Below are 25,304 nucleotides of genomic sequence, written 5' to 3' on the forward strand. Positions count from 1 at the left end.
CTGTGGTTCTGTGTGTGTGTGTGTGTGTGTATTTCAAATTTAATTTCTTAGGAGTATTTCAATTTACTGTTCTTGTCATAGTTCTGACAACTTTTTCAAAGAATTTGTCCATTTTCACCTTAATTGATTTTTCTTTATAGTTTTCTGCAACTGTGGTCTTAACTTTTTTTTTTTTCCCTACATTGGGCTTTCCTTTTTTTCTGTTTTCTTAAGGTAGAAGCTTAGGTAATTGATTTCATATTATTTATTTACTTTTAATAGAAGTGTCTTTTTTTTTAATGTTAGTACTTAAAGCTGTAATTCCTGCTTTAGGTTTATCCCACTAATTTTGATAGGTTCTCTTTTCATTATTGTTCAGTTCAAAATACTTTTTAATTTCCCTTGTGATTTGTTCTTTTACTAGTGGGTTACTTAAAAATATGTTGCATAATTTAAAACATATTCAGGGGAAGTCCATACATTTAATTCAGCACTGTTATCAGTAATGCTATGTCATTTCAGTTCTTTGAAATATATAGTGACTTGTTTTATGGCCAGTAATCATATAGCTGTTGATTAACCTAGTCAGAGTTTTGGTTATTGATTTGAAATCTACTGAGAGCTGCAGGGACATGTATCCCCAAATCAATATGTAGTAATAATGGAACCCAGTGTATAGTATTGTATTACTTAGCATCTCTGGTGTCTGTTTCATTGGTGTTTTCTACACTTAGAAGACAGGGCATTTTACAGCCAAATTTTGAGAGTTCATGAGGATATCTTTTCCATATCGACTTTCTGTGTTTGCTTGAACAACAGATTTTTTTTGTAAATAAAATAGTTCTTCTATTGTTGCCTTTTAATTCATCATAATTTTTTTATACTCTTCAGCTTGTTCAATGATAATAAAATGTCTTATTTAATTTTACATACTGTACTGAATAAGCACTCAGAGAGACTTGAGTTTAAGCCCATTTCTTCCCTTACTATATGTGTGACTGTGGTCAAGTTACTTAACCTCTGTAAGCCTGAATTTTCACATATGTAAAATGGGAATGATAATCGTACAGTTGTCCCTTGAATAACACATAGGTTAGAGATGCTGATGACCCTTATGCAGTTGAAAATCCTTGTATAACTTTTGAGTTCCCCAAAACTTAACTATAGATTACTATTGACCAGAAGCCTTGTAGGTAACATAAACCATTGATTAACAGATATTTGTGTATATGTATTATATACTGTACTCTTACAGTAAAGTAAACCAGAGAGAATAAAATGTTATTAAGAAAATTCTAGTGAGGAAAAAGTACATTTACAGTACTATACTATACTGATGCCATACGTTTTACATCATCGTTTTACAAGATGAATCATTTGTTAATACCTGCATTAATATTGTCTTATATGATACAAAACACTATTTATGTTACATGTATTACTAACACTAGAGATAAAACGAAAAGATGCACTTTGCTGTACACCTGAAAGTAAGACATCATGCAAATCAACTATATTCCAACAGAAGTTTTTTTAAAATATGAGAAATTAAACATTTAACAAATGAAAAGATAATGTGAAAAGTGGAATTTATATTTATTTACTGGTATACCAATTCACACATTGAAAACGAACAGGCAGAAATATGATTGCTTTATTGTAGCCTAGTATAATGATAGGAGAAGGCAATGGCACCCCACTCCAGTACTCTTGCCTGGAAAATCCCATGGATGGAGGAGCCTGGTAGGCTGCCATCCATGGGGTCGCTAAGAGTCGGACACGACTGAGCGACTTCACTTTCACTTTTCACTTTCCTGCATTGGAGAAGGAAATGGCAACCCACTCCAGTGTTCTTGCCGGAGAATCCCAGGGACGGGGGAGCCTGGTGGGCTGCCATCTATGGGGTCGCACAGAGTCGGACACAACTGAAGCGACTTAGCAGCAGCAGTAGCAGTATAATGATATGATTGTATCATGGTAGCCTAGCCTCTGCACTAATGAGTGAATCCTTGTACAATTTTTATGGCATACAGTATTATAGTCATATTCATAGTATAGTATTATAAACACTGTTACATTTTTAAAAAACCACTTATCTGCGATGATGTGCAGTTTCTCTAATTACCAGAGAGGGAGGGACAGAGCACAGCTTGTTTTGTATGTTAATTCTTGAGCAGTTAATGTATTAGAAAGAAAATTAACATATTAATTTCATATTAGGTATCATTTACCTTAAACCTATGTAAAGATAGACTAGTGTCCACATACATTTTATGTATTAATGACATACCTAACTTGTTCTTAATTTTTTCTGTATTTCTATACCATGTGATTCATGTGTGAGTTTTTTCAAATTATCACAGATCTCCAAAAAAATTTTCAGTATATTTATTGAAAAAATCCACATATAAGTGGACCTGCGCATTTCACACCTGTGTTCTTCAAGAGTCAATTGTACTTGCTAGAATTAAGTAAAATGTGTAATTTTACTTAATTACAAAATAAACATTTTATTTTAAGGTGTGTATCACTCTGTGTTGATTAGTAAATAAACCAGCCTTTCAGAGCAGTAGATCTTTTATACTATTTTGTTACTAAGGAAAAAAAGGGAGGGGGAGAAAGTTCTTAAAACTGGTTGCCTCAAGGACACAGGAATAGAAATGAGAATAGGGCAGAGTACTGTTGCTTTTCATCAGGAATTTATAGGAAGATGAGCAGATGCTTTTAAAATATTCTTCATGTCTAACTTTTTATTTTCATTAAAAAAAATAAAATATTTTAAAAAGTAATGAAACTAGGTCCTAGGTTTTAAGTTTAGGTATCCCAATTAGTAGAAGATTTTTAAATAGTTCTGAAATGTCAGAATTTGTTACTTATATTCATTATTTCCCTTCCAGTTATCTTTACCAATGTTAAATACATCTGAAGATATATATTTTTTCTTATTAGTAATAGACTTGAAATTTCAGAAAGTCAAAACTTTAAACACATAACAACTGAATTCTATGCTTTTATAGGTTCTCTTGGTGTATTTGTCTGTCTAAAGAATATTATCAACTATTGAAATACATGAGTGGCTGACTGATTTCAGTTAACCTTTTATTGTGACTTAATTGTCCTATCAATTAAGTCAGGATAAATAATACTTGTCTTAATTCATTATTGATATTGAGATTAAATGACATGTTCATTAACTATAGGCTGTGATAATTATGATATTCTAGGGATTTTCTGTGTGATTAATTATGTGATTTAGTATCTTTAACTTTAGCTCTTTGACATAAAAATTGTCATTATATGTAAGTCCATTAGAATTTTTAGTGTTCAAAAGTATTTGGGGAAATTTTTTTTCATTTTATCTCATTTTAAAAAATGAGACTAATACTAAATGAATCTTCAGAATTTTAAAGACGGTAAAAATTATTAATTGGTAAAGTGAATTACTAAGAAAGTTTTTTTTTAATTGGCCTATAGTTATTTTACAGTGTTGTATCTGTGCCTGCTGTACTGTAATGAGGAAGTTTTTGTGGATAGGTTTAAAGTATAGAATATTTTGAGAAACTTGATCAAATTAACCCCAAAACCTATTACAGGTATTTTCAAAATAAAGTTTGCATATTTAGCAATTTATTAAATTGTAGAATCTGTTGTTGCATTTGTCTTCATTATATGGTTTTAAGACTTTCTTAAGGCAGAAAGTGAAGAGAAACTAAAGAGCCTCTTTATTGAAAGTGAGAAAATGAAAAAGCTGGCTTAAACTCAACATTCAGAAAACGAAGATCATGGCATCTGGTCCCATCACTTCATGGCAAATAGATGGGGAAACAATGGAAATAATGACAGACTTTATTTTCTTGGGTTCCAAAATCACTGCAGATGGTGACTGCAGCCATGAAATTAAAAGACGCTTGCTCCTTGGAAGAAAAGCTATGACAAAGCTAGACAGCATATTAAAGAGCAGAGACTTTACTTTGCCAGCAAAGGTCCATCTAGTCAAAGCTATGGTTTTTCCAGTAGTCACGTATGGATGTGAGAGTTGGACCATAAAGAAGGCTAAGCGCCAAAGAATAGATGCTTTTGAACTGTGGCATTGGAGAAGACTCTTGAGAGTCCCTTGGAGAGCAAGGAGATCAAACCAGTCAATCCTAAAGGAAGTCGATCTTGAATATTCATTAGAAGGACTATGCTGAAGCTCCAGTACTTTGACCACCTGATGTGAAGAGCTGACTCATTAGAAAAGACCCTGATGCTGGGAAAGGTTGAAGGCAGAAGAAGAAGGGGACAACAGAGAATGAGATGGGGTTGGATGGCCTCACCGACTCAGTGGACATGAGTTTGAGCAAGCTCCGGGAGATGGTAAAGGACAGGGAAGCCTGATGTGCTGCAGTCCATGGGGTCGCAGAGTCAGACACAACTGAGCGACTGATCAATAAAAAGAATAGAATGTCTCATCAGTGTCTAGAAAAATGTACATAACTTAATGTAACTTCAGTACTATCAAAACTAAGTTTTGATTATGACCTAGAAACCAAAAATAAATTAGAAATTTAGGGGAGCTTTTAGAGACTTTAGATAAGTATACACTGACTCAGAATCAAAATACTGATTTAAGTTAGAAAAATACTTGCTTCATGATGATAGCTTGTTTAATGGCTTTGTCTACTCTGCCATTTAGGCAGGATTTATAATATAAATTAATATAAACATATAATATGAATTATATTAAATGCAATATGAATTTATTAATAAATTAATATAAATTAAGTTTTATTACAATAAAACTGGGCTTCCCTTGTGGCTCAGCTGGTAAAGAATCCACTTGCAATGTGGGAGACCTGGGTTCAATTCCTGGGTTGGGAAGATCCCTTGAAGAAGGGAAAGGCTACCCACTCCAGTATTCTGGCGTGGAGAATTCCATGGACTGTATAGTACATGGGGTTGCAAAGAGTGGGACATGACTGAGTGACTTTCACTCACTCATGTAATAAAACTATGTCTCTTCAGGATGTCAGTATGTGCTGTTCATTAAGTTTCTTGTGATACCTTCATTTTTCTTTAGTATTCACATTCAGCAAATTACCACACTAAGTAACTGAAATCGTGTCAATTATCATTTTAAGTGTTATTTAAGATTAACATATTCCTTAGAAAATCATTGGGAAATGATGTCTCTGAATATGAGGAGGAGGCTGTTGCCATTTTAATCTAAGCTTTAGAAAAAGAAAGAAGGGATTTAAATAGCAGGATGATTTTTATATTTAATGTGAGAAAAGTTTTCTGGATGTTCAGAACTGTTATGAATGAAGTGGGTTGTAAAGAATTCTTTCTGGATGTTTCTTCCTAAAAATATGCTCACCCACTTGCCTATTACTTTAACTGCTATGTTCACTGGTGGCGTGTGTTTGTGAACTCTTGTGTAATTGAAAGGATTCTTTGACATTTAAAATTCTAACATTAGTACTTGTGTTTGTTTCTTTTCTTTAGGAGGAGCATATTATTTAATATCTAGAAGTCTAGGGCCAGAATTTGGTGGTGCAATTGGCCTGATCTTCGCTTTTGCCAATGCCGTTGCAGTTGCTATGTATGTGGTTGGATTTGCAGAAACTGTGGTGGAGTTGCTTAAGGTAATTCACCTTTTTCCAGTCATTCATTTCCTGGATCTTTACTGAGGATTTACGTGCCATTCACCATGTAAGATGCCAGGAAAGCAGCAAGGAACATAAAACTCGTCCTTCAAGAAGTTTAGTGTGGGAGATAGACCAACACATGTCAGAAGTGGGTAACTGCAGGAGGTCTTGACAAACTAGGAGGATCACTTAATTTACCATCCAGGAGTAGGGTGGCAGAGAAGTGTCAAGACAGCATTTTCAGAGGAAGGGAGTCAAGACATTAGCACCCAGGTAGGAGAGGTGAGATATGGTATGAGGGAAATAGGAAAGAAAAGAAAAGAAAGACCTAGAAGGGGTAGAGTATGGTGTGTTATTAAAAAAACAACAACACAGAACTGGCAATATTTCAGTATGGCTGAAGCCCAAAGTGGCACGAGGTTTAAGATAAGAGGGAAGAAAGAAAGGATCAAGTCAGGAAGGGTCTTGTTTGCTGTTAAACCTGGATTGTATCTTAACTGGAGTTGAGATCCATGATGATCAGATTAGGTGCCTCAAGAAATATGTGATTACTGTAGAGAATTGTGAGGGATCACCATTGGACATGGAGACAATTTAAAAGCTTGTAGCTATCCTGGGAGAAGAGATGTTGGTGAATATTGAATCAGTGATGAGTGGTTTTTAATCAGTTGAGTAAATAGGGTTGATTGATGGGATGTGGGAAATTAGAGAGCAAGAAAGGAGGACTGATTTAGATGGATGGTAATGCCATTTACCATGAGATAGAGAACACAGAACATGTCAGTTTGGGATGTCTGATTTGGTATATGTAAGTCAAGCTGGCCAGGAAGTGGTTGATGATACTGCCCTGGAGTTGAGAAGAGAACTTAGTTGAAAAGAGTAACTAGTATGCGTGTAGTTAAAGCAGTAGATAGGATTCAGTTTTATTAACTGAGAAGAATCTTGAATGACACCTGTAGTTGTTCATGTTAGGTTGTAGTGTATGGTATATTAGGAAGTGTAACATCTGAAAAGGACTGATACTTGCATTGGCATGGACCTTAGCTGCCTAGGCCAAAGGGACAGAGAAAAGGAAGTAAGCAAACAGTATAATCATTAAGAATTCATAGTCTTTCATTGTTTAATTTAGTATATGTTTTTTAATGTCATTATTTGAGCCACAAATAATTTTGTTCTTAGAATGGAACAGTGTCACTTTGGACAGCTGCATGAAAGTGTGTTCATCTCTTTTCCTTATGCAATGGAAGAGACTGTTGAAAGCTGAATTCACTAACCACAATGAATACAAAATATATTTCTGCTTTGTAACTTAAAAAAAATCCTATTAATACTACTTAGTCATATTATTATTATAGGACTTCCCTGTAGCTCAAACGGTAAAGAGTCTGCCTGCCATGCAGGAAACCAGGGTTCGATTCCTGGGTTGGGAAGTTCCTCTGGAGAAGGGAATGGCAATCCACTCCAGTATTCTTGCCTGGAGAATTCCATGGACAGAGAAGCCTGGTGGACTACAGTCCGTGGGGTCGCAAAGAGTCGGACACAACTGAGCGACTAATGTACATACACATAGTCATATTATAATTTTTTTTTGCTTGTTAGCAATCCATTTTTAAAATTTGAGTCTTTATAAATATAGCAGTATTAATATTTGATCATATTTTTGATGTCTTCAGATGTTTGAGTGACATCTTAATAGTAAACAGTAATTCATTCTTTTTTTGCTAGATCTCCCTATTCATTCCTTAAATAGGAATTTATTCAACTTCTATCTGTGAAGAACTGTGGTATCTCTAAAATGTTTCAAAAAGAATGGAAGAATTAGGCTGAAGTAAATAATATTCTTCATTCTATTATTTTCTTTTTGTAGGAACATTCCATACTTATGATAGATGAAATCAATGATATCCGAATTATTGGAGCCATTACAGTGGTGATCCTTTTGGGTATCTCAGTAGCCGGAATGGAGTGGGAGGCAAAAGTAAGTAATGGTATCATTGGGACCTCTGTAAATGGTGAGTGTACAAACTTTTAGAGCTTATGTTTTAGGTATGTTCTAAGGTGTGGTAATACCTTTAGATTTTGAAGGTTCCTAAGTGGCCATTTTCAAAGACAAATAAGGTCATTTCTGTTTGGCAAGGTGGGGAGTATTTGGAAATAATAGTCATTTAAAGAGGTAATCAAAGAGTATGTAAGAAAAAATGAATTATGGGGTATGTCAGAGGGAGTTACTAAAGGTAATATCAGTACTATAATTTTTTTCTGTATTTTAACATTTGTGGTGTTAGTGCATCTAACACGCACATCTTTAACTCACTTTGGAAATAGTTGGCGTGACCCTACTTTTGCTCTCCATTTTCCCCCAGTGTATTGAATATTCTGAGATTGTTCCTTTAACAAAAATTTATTAAGTACCTGCTTTGTACTTAGCACTCTGTGAGGCTCTGGGAAAACAAGACAGAAATCTTTTCCCTTAACTGGAGTTATATTCCAGTGGCACTGAATTGGTGTATTGACATAATATGTTTGATTTTGATTTTTAACGTTTAAAATTTCAGGCTCAGATTGTTCTTTTGGTGATTCTACTACTTGCTATAGCTGATTTCGTCATAGGAACATTTATCCCATTGGAGAGCAAGAAGCCCAAAGGTTTCTTTGGTTATAAGTGTAAGTAAGAAAGAATTTTTTTTTTTTTTAAGGTGCACATTATAGCATTCTAGTGTTAAATAAATTTAGTACATTTTTCATATTTTGCAATGTAATTGAATTTGGTGTAATGACTAACACTAATTCACAGTCCAGTTTAGTTTGGTTTCTTTATGTTTATTGTATAATTGGAGTAAAAAAAAATCACTTGTATTTATATCTTTCATTTTTCATCATTAGCAAAATGAAAAGTGATAAAACATAGAGAAATCAGTGCTACCGAGGAAAAGTGCTTTTGTTCTCATTTGGGGAATTTGTTACTGAAATTGTAGCTTCTGTTCTAATGTTGCTTTTCCAATCTTTCAGTTGTATTTAAACATAATAGTCTAAAAGTGCCTGAGACTGTGAAAGCAACTAGAAATAGTTTCTTGATGTAATTCTACAGTTTACATTATTAATTGTGTGAGAATTTTCCAGTTTTCATCTTCCATAACCCTTTTCATTCTGCCTCTTAACTTTCACTACAGGTATCATTTCCATGTCATTTATTATTTTATAAAGTGTCTTTCTGTATCTCCGCCCCACTCCCTCCACTGAGCTGCCGTTCTGAACCTGTCTCTTCAAGGCAGAATGAAAGCCAGAAAGAAGAGTTGCAATAGCATCAGAGTTGCTTTTCCCTTAGAGTAAAGGATCTGCCTGTGTTAAATTGACAAAAACTCCTTGTTTTTTTAGTCTCCTGACTCTCAGCAACATTCTGTTTAGCTGTCCCATTCTCCTTTGGTGTCAGACACTGTTTTCTAGTGAGTTCTTTCCTACCTAATTCTTTGGTCGCTATGTCTTTTACTCCTGTTACCCCTTCTCTTCTCTCTTCCTCTAAATGTCGAGTCGTACAGTGTTGTCCTGGGCCTTCTAACTGTATTCTTTCCTTTGGCAATATCTGTTCTCATGGCTCAAAATGCTTTCAAGAGACTGACATGTTTCTATTCCTTGGTCTCTCCTTCAAACTCCAGATATAAGTATATATTCAACTGCTTATTTGATGTCCCTCCTAACTAACCCTTCTTGAACTTCTCCATCCTGATACATGAAAGAAATCAGGATCTCAGTGTTTTCTACTTGCTGTTTTTCTAATCCTTCCCTCATCAGTACATTATTCTCCTATCACTAAATTGAACCACTACAGTAACCTTCTAATTGGTTCCCTGCATCAGATGCTGATTCTTCAGTCCATTGTCTCTGCAGCATCCACGTAAGCATTGATCATAGCATGTCATTTCCATGACTCTGTGCCCACCTTGGCTTTTCATTATATTGAGGACAAAATCTAAACTCTTATAAAATAAAATTTTGCATGATCTCACCCCTGCTGATATCTTCCATTTCATTTCATCTCCCCTGTACTGTGAGAGCTTTGCCTTCTTTCAGTTCTTCAAAAGAGCTAAACCTTCTTCCTGCCTCAGGGCCTTTCTATATGTTGCCGGTTATTCCTGGTGTACTCTTTCCCTGGAACATCACATGGCTGATTCCTGCTCCGTAAAGCCTCAACTTAAGTGTTAACTCCTTAGTTGCATCACTTTAGCTTTGTGTAATAAACACATTGAATTAGATCATCTCTCTCTGATTATTTGTCACAACACCCTGTTTCCATTGAGTACTTTTACTGCCTTTGGAGAAGGCAATGGCACCCCACTTCAGTACTCTTGCCTGGAAAATCCCATGGATGGAGGAGCCTGGTAGGCTGCAGTCCATGGGGTCGCTAAGACTCAGACACGACTGAGCGACTTCACTTTCACTTTCATGCATTGGAGAAGGAAATGGCAACCCACTCCAGTGTTCTTGCCTGGAGAATCCCAGGGATGGGGGAGCCTGGTGGGAGGCCGTCAATGGGGTCGCACAGAGTCGGACACAACTGAAGCGACTTAGCAGCAGCAGTAGCAGCAGTGGCTTTTTGTTTTTTTTTTTACTTATTTGGTAGCTCCCTATTGATACTACGAGGGCTTCCCTTGTAGCTCAGTTGGTAAAGAATCTACCTGCGATGCAGGAGACTTGGGTTCGATTCCTGGGTCAGAAAGATCCCCTGGAGAAGGAAATGGCAACCCACTCCAGTATTCTTGCCTGGAGAATCCCATGGACAGATTCATGGCAGGCTATGGGGTCGCAAGAGTTGGACACAATTAGTGACTAAACTACAACTACTACTACTATTGATACTTTTAAGTTCCATGAAGGTAGCTTGTTGCTACTGGACTTCCTCAGTACCTTGAGATACCAGATGGCTCCACTGTTGGCACATGGTGTATACTCAGATACGGGATGGATGGATGAATGGATGGATGGATGACAGTTTATTGTTTGTTTCAATTTGAGGACCTATTAGAATAGATGGAAATAGTAGGAACTAGTTGACACTTTCATTATTATTGAAATGGAAAGGACCTTTACCTAGTTTGTCTTAGCTAAAAATTGTCTAGATGCCTGATGGATAGCCTCAAAATTCAAACAGTTCACCCCTAAGAAGTAGAGAAGACAGTACAGATAAGTTGCATGTAAGGGAAAAAAACAGTTCCAGGTTACTGTGATGTCCTTTTTGTTCTTCTATCTGCTTTCTTGTTTCTTTGACCTCTTGGCCTGTCTTAAGAATCAAGTTAGAGGTATTTCAAACATAATTAGTAAGGTATACAAAAAAACAGTGCATGAACCAGATCACACCACCATTTTGGCTGTAAACTGTTTCCCTCATACAAGAAAAGAGGAACACCAATACTTGAATTTGAAAATATTCAAGAATTTACCAGTTACTGGAACTGAAGAAATGTTAGGGATCATAGATCACCACTTACTCTTAACCTGAAATTTTATGGCCTAATCTGCTATCCATTAATTGCCAAAAATCTTTTATTCTCTATAGATGAAATATTTAGTGAGAACTTTGGGCCAGATTTTCGAGAAGAAGAGACCTTTTTTTCTGTATTTGCCATCTTTTTTCCTGCTGCAACTGGCATTCTGGCTGGAGCAAATATCTCAGGTGATCTTGCAGTAAGTATTATAAAGTACTTTACTGATTTCATATAAAAGTGATATACATATATTTATTTTTAACAGTAGACTTTAAAAAATGTTTTTGTCTTCTAGGATCCTCAGTCAGCCATACCCAAAGGAACACTCTTAGCCATTTTAATCACTACGCTGGTTTACATAGGAATTGCAGTATCTGTAGGTAAATAACCTTACATTTCTCTATGTGTCTCAGTCATTTAATGATGTATATACTATAAGTATTCATTTTCATGATATTATATTTCTAACTTTTAAATTAAGAACTATTTCAATAAAAAGACATGGAGTTTTGTATTTTACTTCAAAAGTACTTAAGTAAACTAGTGGTGACTTAATACATGTTGTCTAAGCCACCAAATCCTCTATTGTTTCTTGTCTGGGATTTTTATTTAATTATATAGTAAGTTAGAAAGTATGTGAAGTCTCATCTGCAGATTCTTAAATTTCACTGAGACATATTTACAGAAAATATAATTCATGTGTAGAAGTAAATGAATTTTACTTTCTGATCTTCACAAATTTTAGCATATTTTTGTGTATGATGATTATTTTTTATATTTTTATATAATCTTACTCTATTAAGATTGTTTCAAGGCCATTATGCAGAACCTGACATTTTTTACCATAAAAATTTGATTTCAATTAATAGGAGATACTACATTGAATGAAAAGTATTACTAAATTAATGAAAATGATTTTAAGCTATTTTAATACATTGATGGAATCATATTATAGTACTTGAAGAAAGAACTTAAGAGGTCAGTCAGTCTCTAAATCTTTTATGTGTGAGGAAGCCAGTTTTGCTGCCAAAAATAAGATAATAGCACTGCCTCATGACAAAGAGGGTTTTGGTGTTTTTATTTATAAGTAAGTAAGTAAATAATTTTGAAAGTCTAAGATAGGTTCTTTAACTGAAACATTCTAGTCTAGAAAAAAATTTAATAACTACTGATTTTATATATAATTTGCATACAGTGACTATAGATGCTGTCTTGTCTTGAATTTATTGTACATTCATGAAATTAAATACTTTATTCAGAAATCATATTCCTAAAGTACAAGCACTATATTTAATGTCTAAATTCTAAAATTCAGGTTTTACAGTTAAAAATTTTAAGCATACTAGAAGAATGAGTCATAGTCTAGTACTAATCAAAAGAATCACAAACTCCAAATTCATTAACTATAGAATATATATTTTTCATAGTATTTGATTATTCAGTCTGCTGCAAATCTCATACTGTATGTTTTCTTTTTTTAATTTTTTCATTTATTTTTTATTGCAGTAGAGTTGATTTACAATGTTGTGTTAATTCTTGCTTTACAGCAAAGTGACTCAGTTATATATGGATGTACATTATTTTTACTAATCTTTTCCATTATAGTTTTACTAGGATATTGAATATAGTTCCCTGTGCTATATAGTAGACTTCGTTTTTTTATTCATTCTGTGTGTAATAGCTTACATCTGCTTACCCCAGAGTCCCAGACTATCCCTCCCCGACTCCTCCCACCTTATATTTTCGTATTATCAGGGTGGACTTAGTTGATACAAAGGTTTAAATAGAATTATATAATTCATTCATGTTTAAATTACTTTTCCTCACAGAAGATTGATGTTACCTCAAGTCTGATCTTTGGCACATTTTAAATATGAAGTATTCAGAGTATGTGAAACTGTTTCTGCCGTTTGGAACTCTTTCAACATAGTGTTCCTGTATTTGCTTTAGGACATTTTAATCAAGTAGTACAGGAAATGATTTTGCTAATATATCATTTTCACAGTGATGATTACAAGATTTTTAAGTATATACATATACATACTTTATAAGGTTTCATTTCCCTGACTCAATACTGGGGACCATGATGCTTTCCACATTCTGTTCCAGGTAAAGCTTCCTTAATTGTAATACACTGTATTCAATTACTATTATAAGCAAGTACATACCGCCAGTACCATAAATTTCTTTGTGGGTGTATATAATTTTGAAGTGAAGGTAAATGTTAGCTTGATGATTTGTCCTCATTATCACTCGTGCTTCAGGTTCGTGTGTTGTTCGGGACGCTACTGGGAACGTTAATGACACCATTGTAACAGAGCTGACAAACTGCACTTCTGCAGCCTGCAAGTTAAACTTTGATTTTTCATCCTGTGAAACCAACCCTTGTTCCTATGGCCTAATGAACAACTTCCAGGTGAGCATAAATTTGTATTATACAAGCGTTCTGTGTTCTTCTGGAGGTCAAACTGCTGTCAGTTCTACCATTCAGAGTATAGCAGAAAGTTTTTGCTATTGCTTTATACTCATACATCAGTGAAGACGGCATGCAGCTCATAGTGCATGCTCAGTCGCTCAGGCATGTCCAACTCTACACAACCCCAGGGATTTCAGCCCGCCACATTCGCCTGTCCATGGCATTTTCCAGGCAAGAAATACTTGAGTGGGTTGCCATTGCCTCCTCCAGGAGACCTTCCCCACCCAGGGATTGAACCAGGGTCTGCTGCATTGATAGGTGGATTCTTTACTACTGTGCCATCTGGGAAGCCCCATGTAAATAATTGGGCAAACAGAAAAATATAAAAGAATGAAACCTGAGCCTGTTCAGGGGCAAAAGGCCCCCAGAGGGCAACACTTCTGTAATAAGGTATAATAAATAGTAATTGTATATAGTATACTGTTTGAGAAAGTAAGAAAGCGTCTCACACATAGTCATATGTGCTGGGCCTATTTCTGGCTTCTCTGTTGTGTCCCATTGATCTTTGTGTCTGTCCTCCCAACAATGCGATACTTTCTTGAGTACTGTAATTAGATTGTCAGTCTTAAAATCAGGGAGCTTGATTCCTCCTGCTTTATTCTTTTTTCAAAATTATTTTAGCTATTTTAGTTCTTTTGCTTTTTTAGATACATTTTAGAATAATCTGTTTATCTACAAAAAAGTCTTGCTGGAATTTTGGTAGGAAATGCATTAAACTTGTACATCAATTTGGGGAGAACTGATAGCTTTACACTGTTCTAGTCCATGAACACATATATTCTACTCTTTATTTAGATCTTCTTTGACTTCCTTCATCATTATTATGTAGTTTTCAGAATATCAGTCCTGTATATTTTTGTTAGATTTACACCTAAGTATTTTGTTTTTATTTTTGACCGACTTAAATCCGTACTAACTGAAATGAATTCAGCTTTCTGATTTGAGATTTCTCCCTAATTCCTCTATATATAAATGCCCTTTTAAGTATTGATCAGTATCAGCAGTCTTATTTAATTAAATATGGCTAATATAGTGATGCTGTGTTAAACCACCATTGAACAGCAGAATTAAATTATTAATGCGTGCTTAAAAGTTTGTGAACTAGTAAACATATGAACTCTGTAAAGATTAGTAGTAGTAGTAGTAGTAGTAGTAGTAGTAGTTTAGTCGCTAAGTCATGTCTGACTCTTGTGACGCCATAGACTGTAGCCTGCTAGGCTTCTCTGTCCATGGGACTCTCCAGGCAAGAATACTGGAGTAGGGTAGCCACTTCCTTCTCCAGGGGATCTTCCTGACCCAGGAATCGAACCTGAGTTTCCTGCATTCAGGCAGATTCTTTGCCAACTGATCTACAAAGGAAACCCCAATAAAGATTAGTACTACTGCTCAAGTATTTGCAGGCTATCAGTCCTGCTTTTTATTTATTCTATTTTTGTAAAATTTATGAGTTTTAGATAAGATTTATAAGATGAAAAGGAACTACTAAAATTTGGAGGATATTTTGAGAGTTGCTTGATAATTCTCAGGATGCTAGAAAGAAAAACTCAAAGGTATAGATAGATTCAGGAGATTAAAACAAGATATTTTGTGGTAAAGTTGTAGAATAGATCTACAAATTCAAAGTGGAAAATAAAAATTCTGCTTCCTCGTGTTTTTCTAGTAATACTTAAACCTAATAAACAGAATAGTTGTGGATTTAATGTATTTCAGAACATTATGTAGAAATATTATGTAGACATTTTATGTAGAATCTGTGTGGTTTACATGAAAATTTTTAATGGCATTATGTATATTTTCTTTTGTTTAGTTTCAAACAATGGGCTGCACTTTCAGTGGTTAAAAATATTGAACTCAATTATGTAACGATGTTTGTTTTTTTCTAGTCACAAGACTAGGCAAAATCGTAGAATGAAAGAAAGTATTCATGTCCAGCTAATTATTCAGGCCAATTCTGACATTGATATTGTGTATGAAAGACACAAATGTTGGTCTCTGCCCAGTGACTGAAAACGCCAATCAGATTTCTGTGTTGTTGCCTTAAACTACAAAAGTATGTTGTCTTTATTAAGTCTTAAGTATGGAAAGTATGGACTTAATCAAAGTATAGGAGTTTGGTATATGTAAATATGCTTTTCTAATTTAAGTAAATTTTTTAAAAGTACTTTGTGAAGTGATAAGAGAATGGAAAGAAAATTCTGTCAAATTATTAATTGCTTGTCACTTGGAGAATGAAGAATGGTGAATAGAACATTACTGAGGAGCATATAAATGGAGACTCCATCATGAAATCTATACAAAGGCACACTATATCATGCTATTTTGCATATAATCGATAAATATATGTACATATAATTGAGTCACCTTAAATGTTCAATTTTATTTAGTTTTATGTTTCTTATTATATTTCTATATTTTAATGTCCTCAGAAACCTTGGACTCACCATTGTTTAATAAACAAAGTGTGATGCGTTCACTACTAGTAAAATTTATAATGGATAGATCAAATTAACAGTACCTAAATCCATTAAACAGTTCTTGCAAATTGACTTTATATTTTGACAGATTTTAAAGGCACACAAGGAACAGTGCTATGAAAGCCTACCCTACCTACTTATCTTCATTTGTATTTATTAGTTGTTTTTCTTTATAGGTATAGTATTTTTCTCAAACCAATGAGAATAAATTATAGACATCACAACATGACAGTCAGATTGAAGTATTTAGAACATTCTTTACAAGTGTGGTTGAATTATCCCACCCAAGTAATCCCAGTGTTGATGAAATACTGTTGTCTAAATATATATTCCATATTCATAGTTCCGCACTTGTTCCAATAATGCCCCAGGTCATTTTTTCCTGATCCAGGATTCAGTCTGTTGTAACACGTAGCCTTTAGTTGTGTTATTTTAAAATGCTTTAACCTAGAGGAGTTCACAGCTTGCTTGTTTTTAACCTTTCAAGATGCTGACATTTTGAAGGGTTCAGGCAAATTACTTGGCATTATGCTCCTCAGTTTGGGGTTTATTTTATTGCCTTCTCATCATCTAAGTTAGTGATCTATTTTTTTAAGTTTAAGTTCCTTATAGGGAAATGCTTGAACGTGTTCAAAGAGAGAAAAAGCAATCTAATGTACCTGACATACCCATTTTCTAGCTCCATCAGTTATTAAAGCATGGCTAGTGGTGTTTTGTTTATGACCCCCAATTCACAGATTACTTAGAGGCAATTCCTAGACTTACATCTTTTTGACTGGATATTTCAACTTTTAGCTTAAAAAAAATGAGGATTCTTTAAAAACAAACAAAAGACATAACCATGATACCAATCTACTATCTTAACGTAAAAAAAAAAAAAAAGAAACAACCTTCCTGACAGAAGTGTCTCATACCAGTTTGGAGTATTACTGTGCACCTTCGTCTGATTAACTGGCTACGTCTACCTACCAGTTGACTAGAAATAGAGGTGAGAGGAACAGATTAAACAAGGCCATGGAGATTGTCAGCAAAATCCAGAGATAGGGTTTCTCTAGGAGAAATAACATAAAAATAAGAAAATTTAAAGAAAGGATGACTCTATGGATTGAAAAAGACTTAAGACAAAACCACCAAATATAAAGTGTAATCCTTTTGTGGATCCTTATTTGAACGAACTATTTTAAAAAGCAAGAAAAGAGAAAGAATTTGGGAATTGTGGATGCGGTTGAGTATTTGATGCTGTTAAAGAATTAAGCAGTTTTTAAGATGTGACAGTGACTGTAGTTACAGTTTTTTAAAGTTCTTACCCATTAGAGGTACGCACTGAAACATTTATGCATGAAATAATATCTGGAACATTTATGTGTAAAACGGTTTATAATAACGCAAAGATTGGCCTGTTGAAACTGATGCATATTTTATAGTTTGGCATGCTCTTCTCGTTGCCATTGTGTTTGCCTTTGATGTTGTACGAAATAAAAGGTCTTTTCCTACATTAATTAAGGGATGGTGATACATCATTTTCAGAAGTTTGTAATGCATGTAAGAACCACTATTGCTGTGGACTATTGCTTTTGTTATTGTATTCTCCCCAGTATTGCTATCAGTGTTCTTCATAGGAATAGTAAAGATGTATAGTGTTGTGGATTTTTTTGAATTGTGTATGACTGACTTTTCCATTGTCACTTTTTAAGGTAATGAGCATGGTGTCAGGCTTTGCACCATTAATTTCTGCAGGTATCTTCTCAGCCACTCTTTCTTCTGCATTAGCATCTCTTGTGAGTGCACCCAAAATATTTCAGGTGAGTATTTCACATTGCAAATTTTATTATAGAGGTAGACAAGGTAATATATTTCAAATGGGATTTTTAATATTTTTAAATGATTTACTTCTGTCAACCCTGTGTATTTATATGATACATGCCAACACATATATCAAGAATGGCATATTTAATTTTATGCACAGGAATGTGGATATGTATATTTATATAAACTGTTGTGCATTTATCCACTGACAGGGTATAGTTTTTGAGTTGTCTTTCTGGAAGTGGTAATGAATTTTTGCTTTTTTGACATGCTCTATTAGCATAAATTTTCATGTCTTACCAAAGATAAAAAATACCATAAATCAAAAGAAGATACTTTATCTTGTTCCTGTTAGCATAATGCCAAAATAAGTGTTTTATTTTTATGAATATTTGAATGTCTAGGATGTGCCATACATTATGTTAGGTGCTCAGGATATAATGATAAATAAAACATTATCTCCCTTTAGTGAGCATCAAATAAATAAACAACTGATACTGCATAGAAAGTACTTTTTATTACTAAAACAAGTGAAGTATTGATTCTGCAGCTTTGTTCTTAATTTCTTGTTATAATTAATACAGTAGAGGTGTAGAATATATCCTAAAACTATTTTCAGTATTGTTTTAAGAAAAGTGATGAAGTTTTATATAAGGATTTTTATTTGCTTTAAGTCTTAGATTTTGATTTGGTTTTCTTGAAATAGGTCACACATCTATCATACTTCTCAAGCTTCCACACTTCTATATATATGCCTGCTTCTTTGACTCTTTATTTGTGTAAGACTGTCAACCTGGTGTGGGGTAAAATAGATAAACACTACAGTGTATTCTAAATCTCCAGCCTTTCTGATACTGGAAATGTTTGACTCTTCTTTACAATTTGTTGGTAAAGCAGTATGAGAGGAAAAAAAAGAGGACCAAGAATTAGAAACTTGGGTTCATTTCCTGATTTACCTGTTGTAACTGTAAGCAGATCTGTATGTCTTATTTTGATGTATTCCATTTTAATGTTTACATTTCTTTATTAGGCTCTATGTAAGGACAACATCTACCCAGCTTTCCAGATGTTTGCTAAAGGTTATGGGAAAAATAATGAACCTCTTCGTGGCTACATCTTAACATTTTTAATTGCACTTGGATTCATCTTAATTGGTTAGTCTATACATGTGTGCTGATGTAGATTTTGGTGCATTTATAGTATTAACTGTCAACATTGAGTCATTAAGTCATAAAATGTTACTTTGCCTGCTATACTAAGTTTCTTTTTGATCAAAGGAAAAGAGTTTAGAAAATACTGCAGATAATAGCATTCATTAAATATTTGCTCAAACTCATACCCTCACTAACTCCCTATTAGGCTAAAGGGAGCTCCTAGGTTCTTATCCCTAAAACAAGTATGATAGTAGCATAGGGTAAAGGATTATGGTGTCTTCCATGAAGGTAGAACCTCTGCTGATCTTTTTGGTTCCTTTGCCTCTGATTGGGTCTTAAAGAACGTTTGGACTTTGGATTATACCATGGAAACTAACTTTCTCATCTGATGCTTAAAAATGTATCTGGTATAGCTACTTTTTGAGAACAGGTTGGCAATATTTAATAAAGTTTCCTATGATCCACCAGTTCTTAGAGCTTTGTACCCTGCAGAAACTTTTATATAAAAGAATATTTTTAGTGTCATTAATTATAATAGTGAAAAATGGAAACAACCTGAGTGAAATATTCAGCAGTAAAAATGTGAATACACTTGGTTTTCATATGTTAATATGGATGAATCTCAAAAATAATGAATGTAAAAAAATTTGAATTACTGAATGATAATATTGTATGATGTAATTTATGTAACTTTTAAAACATCCAAAACAGTGCTCCATAATCGTTGTGAGCCATATATGTATGTAAGAAAACAGTATAACGTCACTGGAAAGAATATTTAAACTTTGAGAGAGAGAGTCATAAAGGAGGTTTCTACTGTGTACGTAGGATATGATTTAAAGTATATGAAGTATGTATAGCAGAGTTCATTAAATCTGGGTTATGGATTTAGGAGTATTATGTATTATCTAAAGGTTTGAAATGATTCATAGTTTTGAAAAGTTAAATGTCTAATATGTCGTATTTCTTTTGCAGCTGAATTGAATGTTATTGCTCCAATTATCTCTAACTTCTTCCTTGCATCATATGCACTGATCAATTTTTCAGTATTTCATGCATCACTTGCAAAATCTCCAGGTGATTTTACATTTTCTTTAAAAGTTTCGTAAATGTGGCAATGTTTGATTTTAGAGAAAATAAAACTTTAATACATTTTAAAAGATGGCATGTGTGGAATTAGTTCACTAATGCTTCATTCTGCCTTTATAGTTGAGTCAAATTGAGTCTTCAGAGATCTTCTGTCATGCAGTTTATTGGTAAACAATGTCTGTTTCTTGCTTCAAATAATTTAAAATAGCATTAATCTCAAATTCTGGCTAACTGTGAAAGAATTATTTTGTTTTTTTTTTCCTGTATTTATCAGTTCTAAGAACATTGTTATGATATAGTACCCTATCCAGGAATATTTTTAACACAATGAGTTCTGTGGAATTCTAATATAAGGGGTCTTTATCAACTGAAAAATTACTCCATATACAGTTTTTATGGGTATTTTGTTATAAACCATGACAACAGTTGGGCATCAGAGAAGGAAATGAAATAACAAAAACACTATTGCTTCTATGGGCCTAGAAGTTTCTCAGAACAAGAAAGATAAAACATGGGAACTTAGGAGACAAACATCTTAGCTTCAGTTTTTAAGAATATAAAGTTTAGAGATGGATGTGGGTGTAGCTCTAAAAGGCAACACAAGGGATTCTTGTGTTGAATTTTTCTTTATCTTGACTATTTTAATACCAATATTTTAGCTGTGATACTTTGGTATCATTTTGCAAGATGTTATCACTGGGAGAAATTAGGTAAAGCACCCCCAGAATCTCTATATTATTTCTTAAAACTTTGTGTGAATCTGCAGTTGTCTCAAAATTAAAAGCTTAATTTTTAAAAATATAAATTTTATTGAGATGAAATACTTCCCCAAATGATGATAAGTTTTTTAGCAAGTAGGTGAGGTTTTTTAACAGTTCCAAAGAACAATTTATTTGAATTGTTTTCTATATTCATTAACATATGGATGTGTCTTATGCTAAAAACCAGAAAATAAAATCTCACTATTAAGGACAAAATTTGAAACCTAATTTTTTCATCTTCTCTTATTTTTAGCATTCACTGAGTTCAGGTTGATTTGTATTTTTTTAGTAAGGACTTTTTGAATAGGGAACTAGTAAGATAGGATAATGTTGATATAAATAGATGTGCCCACTTCATGGCTATCAAGAATCATGACATTATGATCAGTGATGGTCTATGACTTTACTGTTTGATTAGCTTTACAGTTCACATTTAAAGACTTCTCAGTGTAGCAGCCACAGAGAAATTTATTTTGTGCATGCATATGTACCACTGTCTAAAGCAGATGAGGTAGCTGAGTGACTTTTATTTATCTATATTATTTGTTTCTGTTAGGGTGGCGTCCTGCGTTCAAATACTACAATATGTGGATATCACTTCTTGGAGCAATTCTCTGTTGCATAGTGATGTTTGTCATTAACTGGTGGGCTGCATTGCTAACATATGTGATAGTTCTTGGACTTTACATTTATGTTACCTACAAAAAACCAGGTCAGTAGTCTTGTCTCTTAATATTTAGTATTTCAAGCTAAAAAATGTTTAGATGTTCTTTGTACCTTTTCATATCTAAACATCCATCTTTTGTATTTTGGAAAGGCCTTTTGCATAAAACCTAAAATGCTTTATTTCTAAATATATGTAGTTTTAGTGAAAAAGTTACTCTAAGACTTTTTATTCTGTGGAATTTCATTCTTAGCCATGAGTTAAATTTAATTAATCCTATTTGTAGAAAAATAACAAATTCATGTAATAAACATTCTGTTTCACTCAATATGTTTTAAAATTAATCTTTGAAAGGATTTTATTATAGTACAGAAGTTTCTGTTAGCCTGATAAGCATTATATGTATTACCTAATGTGGTTTAGTACCTACTATAATTTGTACCACAGAATCACAAAATAATAGAACACGTAGTATCTTCCCACTAGCTTACTGTATAGCAAGGACAATTAGACAGATATACTTAACTGGGAATAAAGAGGGAAATAGTTGAAGATTATCTAGAATGTGTAGCATTGATAATTGCTGGGTATATCTCCACATAAACAGATGCTGGGATAGGTTAGGATTAGTCCAGTTATTTAGTGTGATAACATGTAACAAGAAAATCTATTGAAAAAACTTGAGAAGTTGTGGCCCAATAGAGTAGATTAGAAAGAGACGACAGAGTAGTTGCAGTGTAGTTATTTTACACAGTGAGGAAACATTTTGTAATCCAAGTACGAGAGAATGAGGTTTTGGATTAGAACAGTGGCTTTAGAAATGAAGTGGACAAAGAAGATATTGTTTTAAATATCTTAGAAACAATTATTTCTCTAATATGCCTGTTAAGTCTCTAAAGTAACAAATGTCTAAAATCATCATTTGTGTTTAGACTGTTTATTCAATAAGAAGTAAAATTTGCCTTGATGTTCAAATAACTTAAACGGTGAAGTACTATAAATAGTATTTTATAACAATCATAGATCTGCCTTTTTCCTTTTTGACCTTTGGCTGTATAAACAATAATTTTTAAATGTTTTTTTTTTCTTTGTTTGCAAGACTCATTTTGAGCTGAATGCACAGCGTGTCTGCAGCCCTTTCATCTCAGTCTTTTCCAAGTTGTACACTTTCTTTAAATGTTAATAATAGCTCAGATTAGCATTGCCTTAATTTCATGCTGTAGATGTAAACTATTGAAATTCCTGATGAGTACAACAGTTTATTTTAGCAGCTGACTTTTTAAATGTGCAAGCATTGGTTATTGATGATTTGTGATCACCAGTATTATGGTGCATGAACACTGTCCTCTTACAGATGTGAACTGGGGATCCTCCACACAAGCTCTGACCTACCTGAATGCACTGCAGCATTCGATTCGTCTTTCTGGAGTGGAAGACCACGTGAAAAACTTCAGGTAAGTGATCAGGTAACACAGAAACATTTTGTTTTAGATGGCAATCAGGACTTATTGTTTAGTAATATTTTCACTTGGTGATATTTCATGAAAAATTATCTAAAAGCATAGAATATTGTTTCTTGTTTGGTTTGATTTGAGCAGTTTATTCAAAAACAAGGTTGAGGCTTCTTGTTCTCAAAAATTTACAGAGAGAAAAATTATCATCTACCTTATAAAAATGTTACGGAAGTTTTGGAGGTTTCTCTTTGAAGGCTTTTAGATAGGTATCGTTAAAGTAAACTTTTTTCCCCCCTCTGTGGCCATTCAAGTTTATAACTATTAAGGATGAAATTCATAAAAATACTTGTTTTATAATTTTACTCAGGCGGTAAATATTTTCATGTTAGTGGCTTTGTTCTCACTGTGGAACTGGCAATCAGTTTTTGTGATAAAGAATCAATGTCAGAGTAAAGAGCATTTCTTACTATTTCCTTCCTTTTTATTTTATCTTAAAATTTAGTTTATCAGTCATCAATTTAAATGCTATTCCTTAATTTAACGTTTCTAATAGTCGAGATTCAGTTATTAAAGCACTGTTGGAAATCAAAAGTATTAATTTATTTATATAGATTCTTAGAAATTATAGATTATTGTTAAGTGTAGCTAAAAGTAGGCTTGTCATTTTTTTAAAAATAGACCATTAGACAGTCATTCTCATACTGTTCATGTAAGCCTGGCTCTGAACAGGCAACTCTTTAGTCATGAGTAATTGCTTCTGATTGGCTTCTGAACAGTAATCACAGGAATAAATTCCTGTTTTCAGTAAAACAAAAGACAGAATCTTTTTAAAAGAAAATTTCAAGATGGATAAGTGCTCTACCAAATTTCTCTCAAGAAGAAACACCTTTGTATTAATATATTCTTTTTGTTACTCTTTGAATATCCTCCCCCCACCCCCGCACCAACCACCACTACCACCAATTTGTTTTGTCAAATGAAAGATTCCCATAGACCACAGATCTTCAGTTTTGGAGTAGAAAGAAATAGGGAAAAGAAGTGAGAGCCCTGGGAGGAAAACTTTAATTTCAGCACATTTTTAATGTTTTCATAGTTAATGCAAAGTATGGCAGAAAATAGAAATCCTTCCTTTGTGCAAAAAGCTGTGTCCCGGAACTGAGAGTATGATCAAGAATCAGAATTAACTTGCCGTCAATAAAAAACTGTTATTTGGCTTATTAATAGAAATGGGAATTTTTTAAAACCTTTAAAAACTTAAAAAAAAAGTTTAACAAGTGTTTTAAAATTATCAGAATTATACATGAACATATTTAAAAGAGGAAAAGCTTACATTTGTTGTGAAAATTAGTAGTTGTCCTACTTCTCAAATCCCTATTTCTTTTATGCCACTAGCAACCAATTTCAGTTCTTAGCTGAATTGTGTAGTATTTACTTAATAGTCCCCAAAAGCATGTTTGTCTTATTGTATTGTTTGATTTTAAATTTTAGGCATTCTCTCTTGATTTCTTTCATCCATGCATGCCCATTACACACACACACACCCTTCTCTTTACCCTATCCTCCCAGTATATTTTTATGTCACTATTTTGATTAGGTTAGACTTGATGTTTATATTTTTATGACTTTTAAAGCATAATTCAGAGCTTAGCCTTGTAAATTATGATTGCTTTCTTTTCCTGTACAGGTTTTATGTTTTCTATGTAGCCAATAAATTGTTTTTCCTATTTCAGTTTCTATTTATCACTATCTCAGCCTTCACCAAATTTGCCAAAAGATTTTGTTTTCTTCACTTTATAGTTTCTATTTCCTTGAAGTGTCTTTCTCATCATTTCCTGCCTCTTTAATTTGGGTTCTTAGATTTAGCCTTGTCTGAAATGTCTGTGATCTGGGGCTAGGGAAGTTCTGCATTAGGGGTAGGGCTCTCAGTCAAGCCCTTAATGGAGATTAATGTGACCGTGATGGTTCTTTGAGAAGTTTAAGTCATCTTAAAAGTTTTCTTTTTTAATTTGATTAGATTTTTCAGAAAACAATCTTTTAATCTTTGCTTACTGATAAAGTTCTGGCTGCCACAGTTCTGAGAGCTAAGTGACAAAGCAGCTTGGAGATTTCAGTTTCCAGCATATGGCGAATGTTCTAACTCCCTGCTTAAGGCAGCTGCTTATGCCCTCAGCTATTGCTCCCAGACCACAGGCCTCTCTAGCAAATAAGCTCTAGCCTAATAGGGTTGGAGAAAGGCAAGGACAGTTGCCCATCATAGTGATGGAAATGACTTGGGTTCATCTAGATGCTTCTTATGCAAACTTTTTAAATTAGTTCTCCTTATTTTTGTTTTTTTAACAC

General features: G+C 33.7%; 1 protein-coding gene across 2 annotated transcripts in view; it reads left to right on the forward strand.

Moving 5' to 3' along the window:
- Positions 1-25,304, forward strand: part of SLC12A2 (solute carrier family 12 member 2) — a 93,900-nt gene that overhangs the window by 34,347 nt on the left and 34,249 nt on the right. For both annotated transcript variants that reach the window (XM_027547032.1, XM_027547033.1), the window contains exons 5-15: positions 5,464-5,603; positions 7,474-7,584; positions 8,162-8,270; positions 11,158-11,285; positions 11,382-11,466; positions 13,351-13,502; positions 17,731-17,838; positions 18,873-18,996; positions 19,972-20,073; positions 21,403-21,558; positions 22,865-22,964. In XM_027547032.1, the coding sequence (XP_027402833.1) occupies positions 5,464-5,603; positions 7,474-7,584; positions 8,162-8,270; positions 11,158-11,285; positions 11,382-11,466; positions 13,351-13,502; positions 17,731-17,838; positions 18,873-18,996; positions 19,972-20,073; positions 21,403-21,558; positions 22,865-22,964 (1,315 nt within the window). The remainder of the gene's footprint in view (positions 1-5,463; positions 5,604-7,473; positions 7,585-8,161; positions 8,271-11,157; positions 11,286-11,381; positions 11,467-13,350; positions 13,503-17,730; positions 17,839-18,872; positions 18,997-19,971; positions 20,074-21,402; positions 21,559-22,864; positions 22,965-25,304) is intronic.

Source organism: Bos indicus x Bos taurus, chromosome 7 (genome assembly GCF_003369695.1).
Source record: "Bos indicus x Bos taurus breed Angus x Brahman F1 hybrid chromosome 7, Bos_hybrid_MaternalHap_v2.0, whole genome shotgun sequence".
Lineage (NCBI taxonomy): Eukaryota > Metazoa > Chordata > Mammalia > Artiodactyla > Bovidae > Bos > Bos indicus x Bos taurus.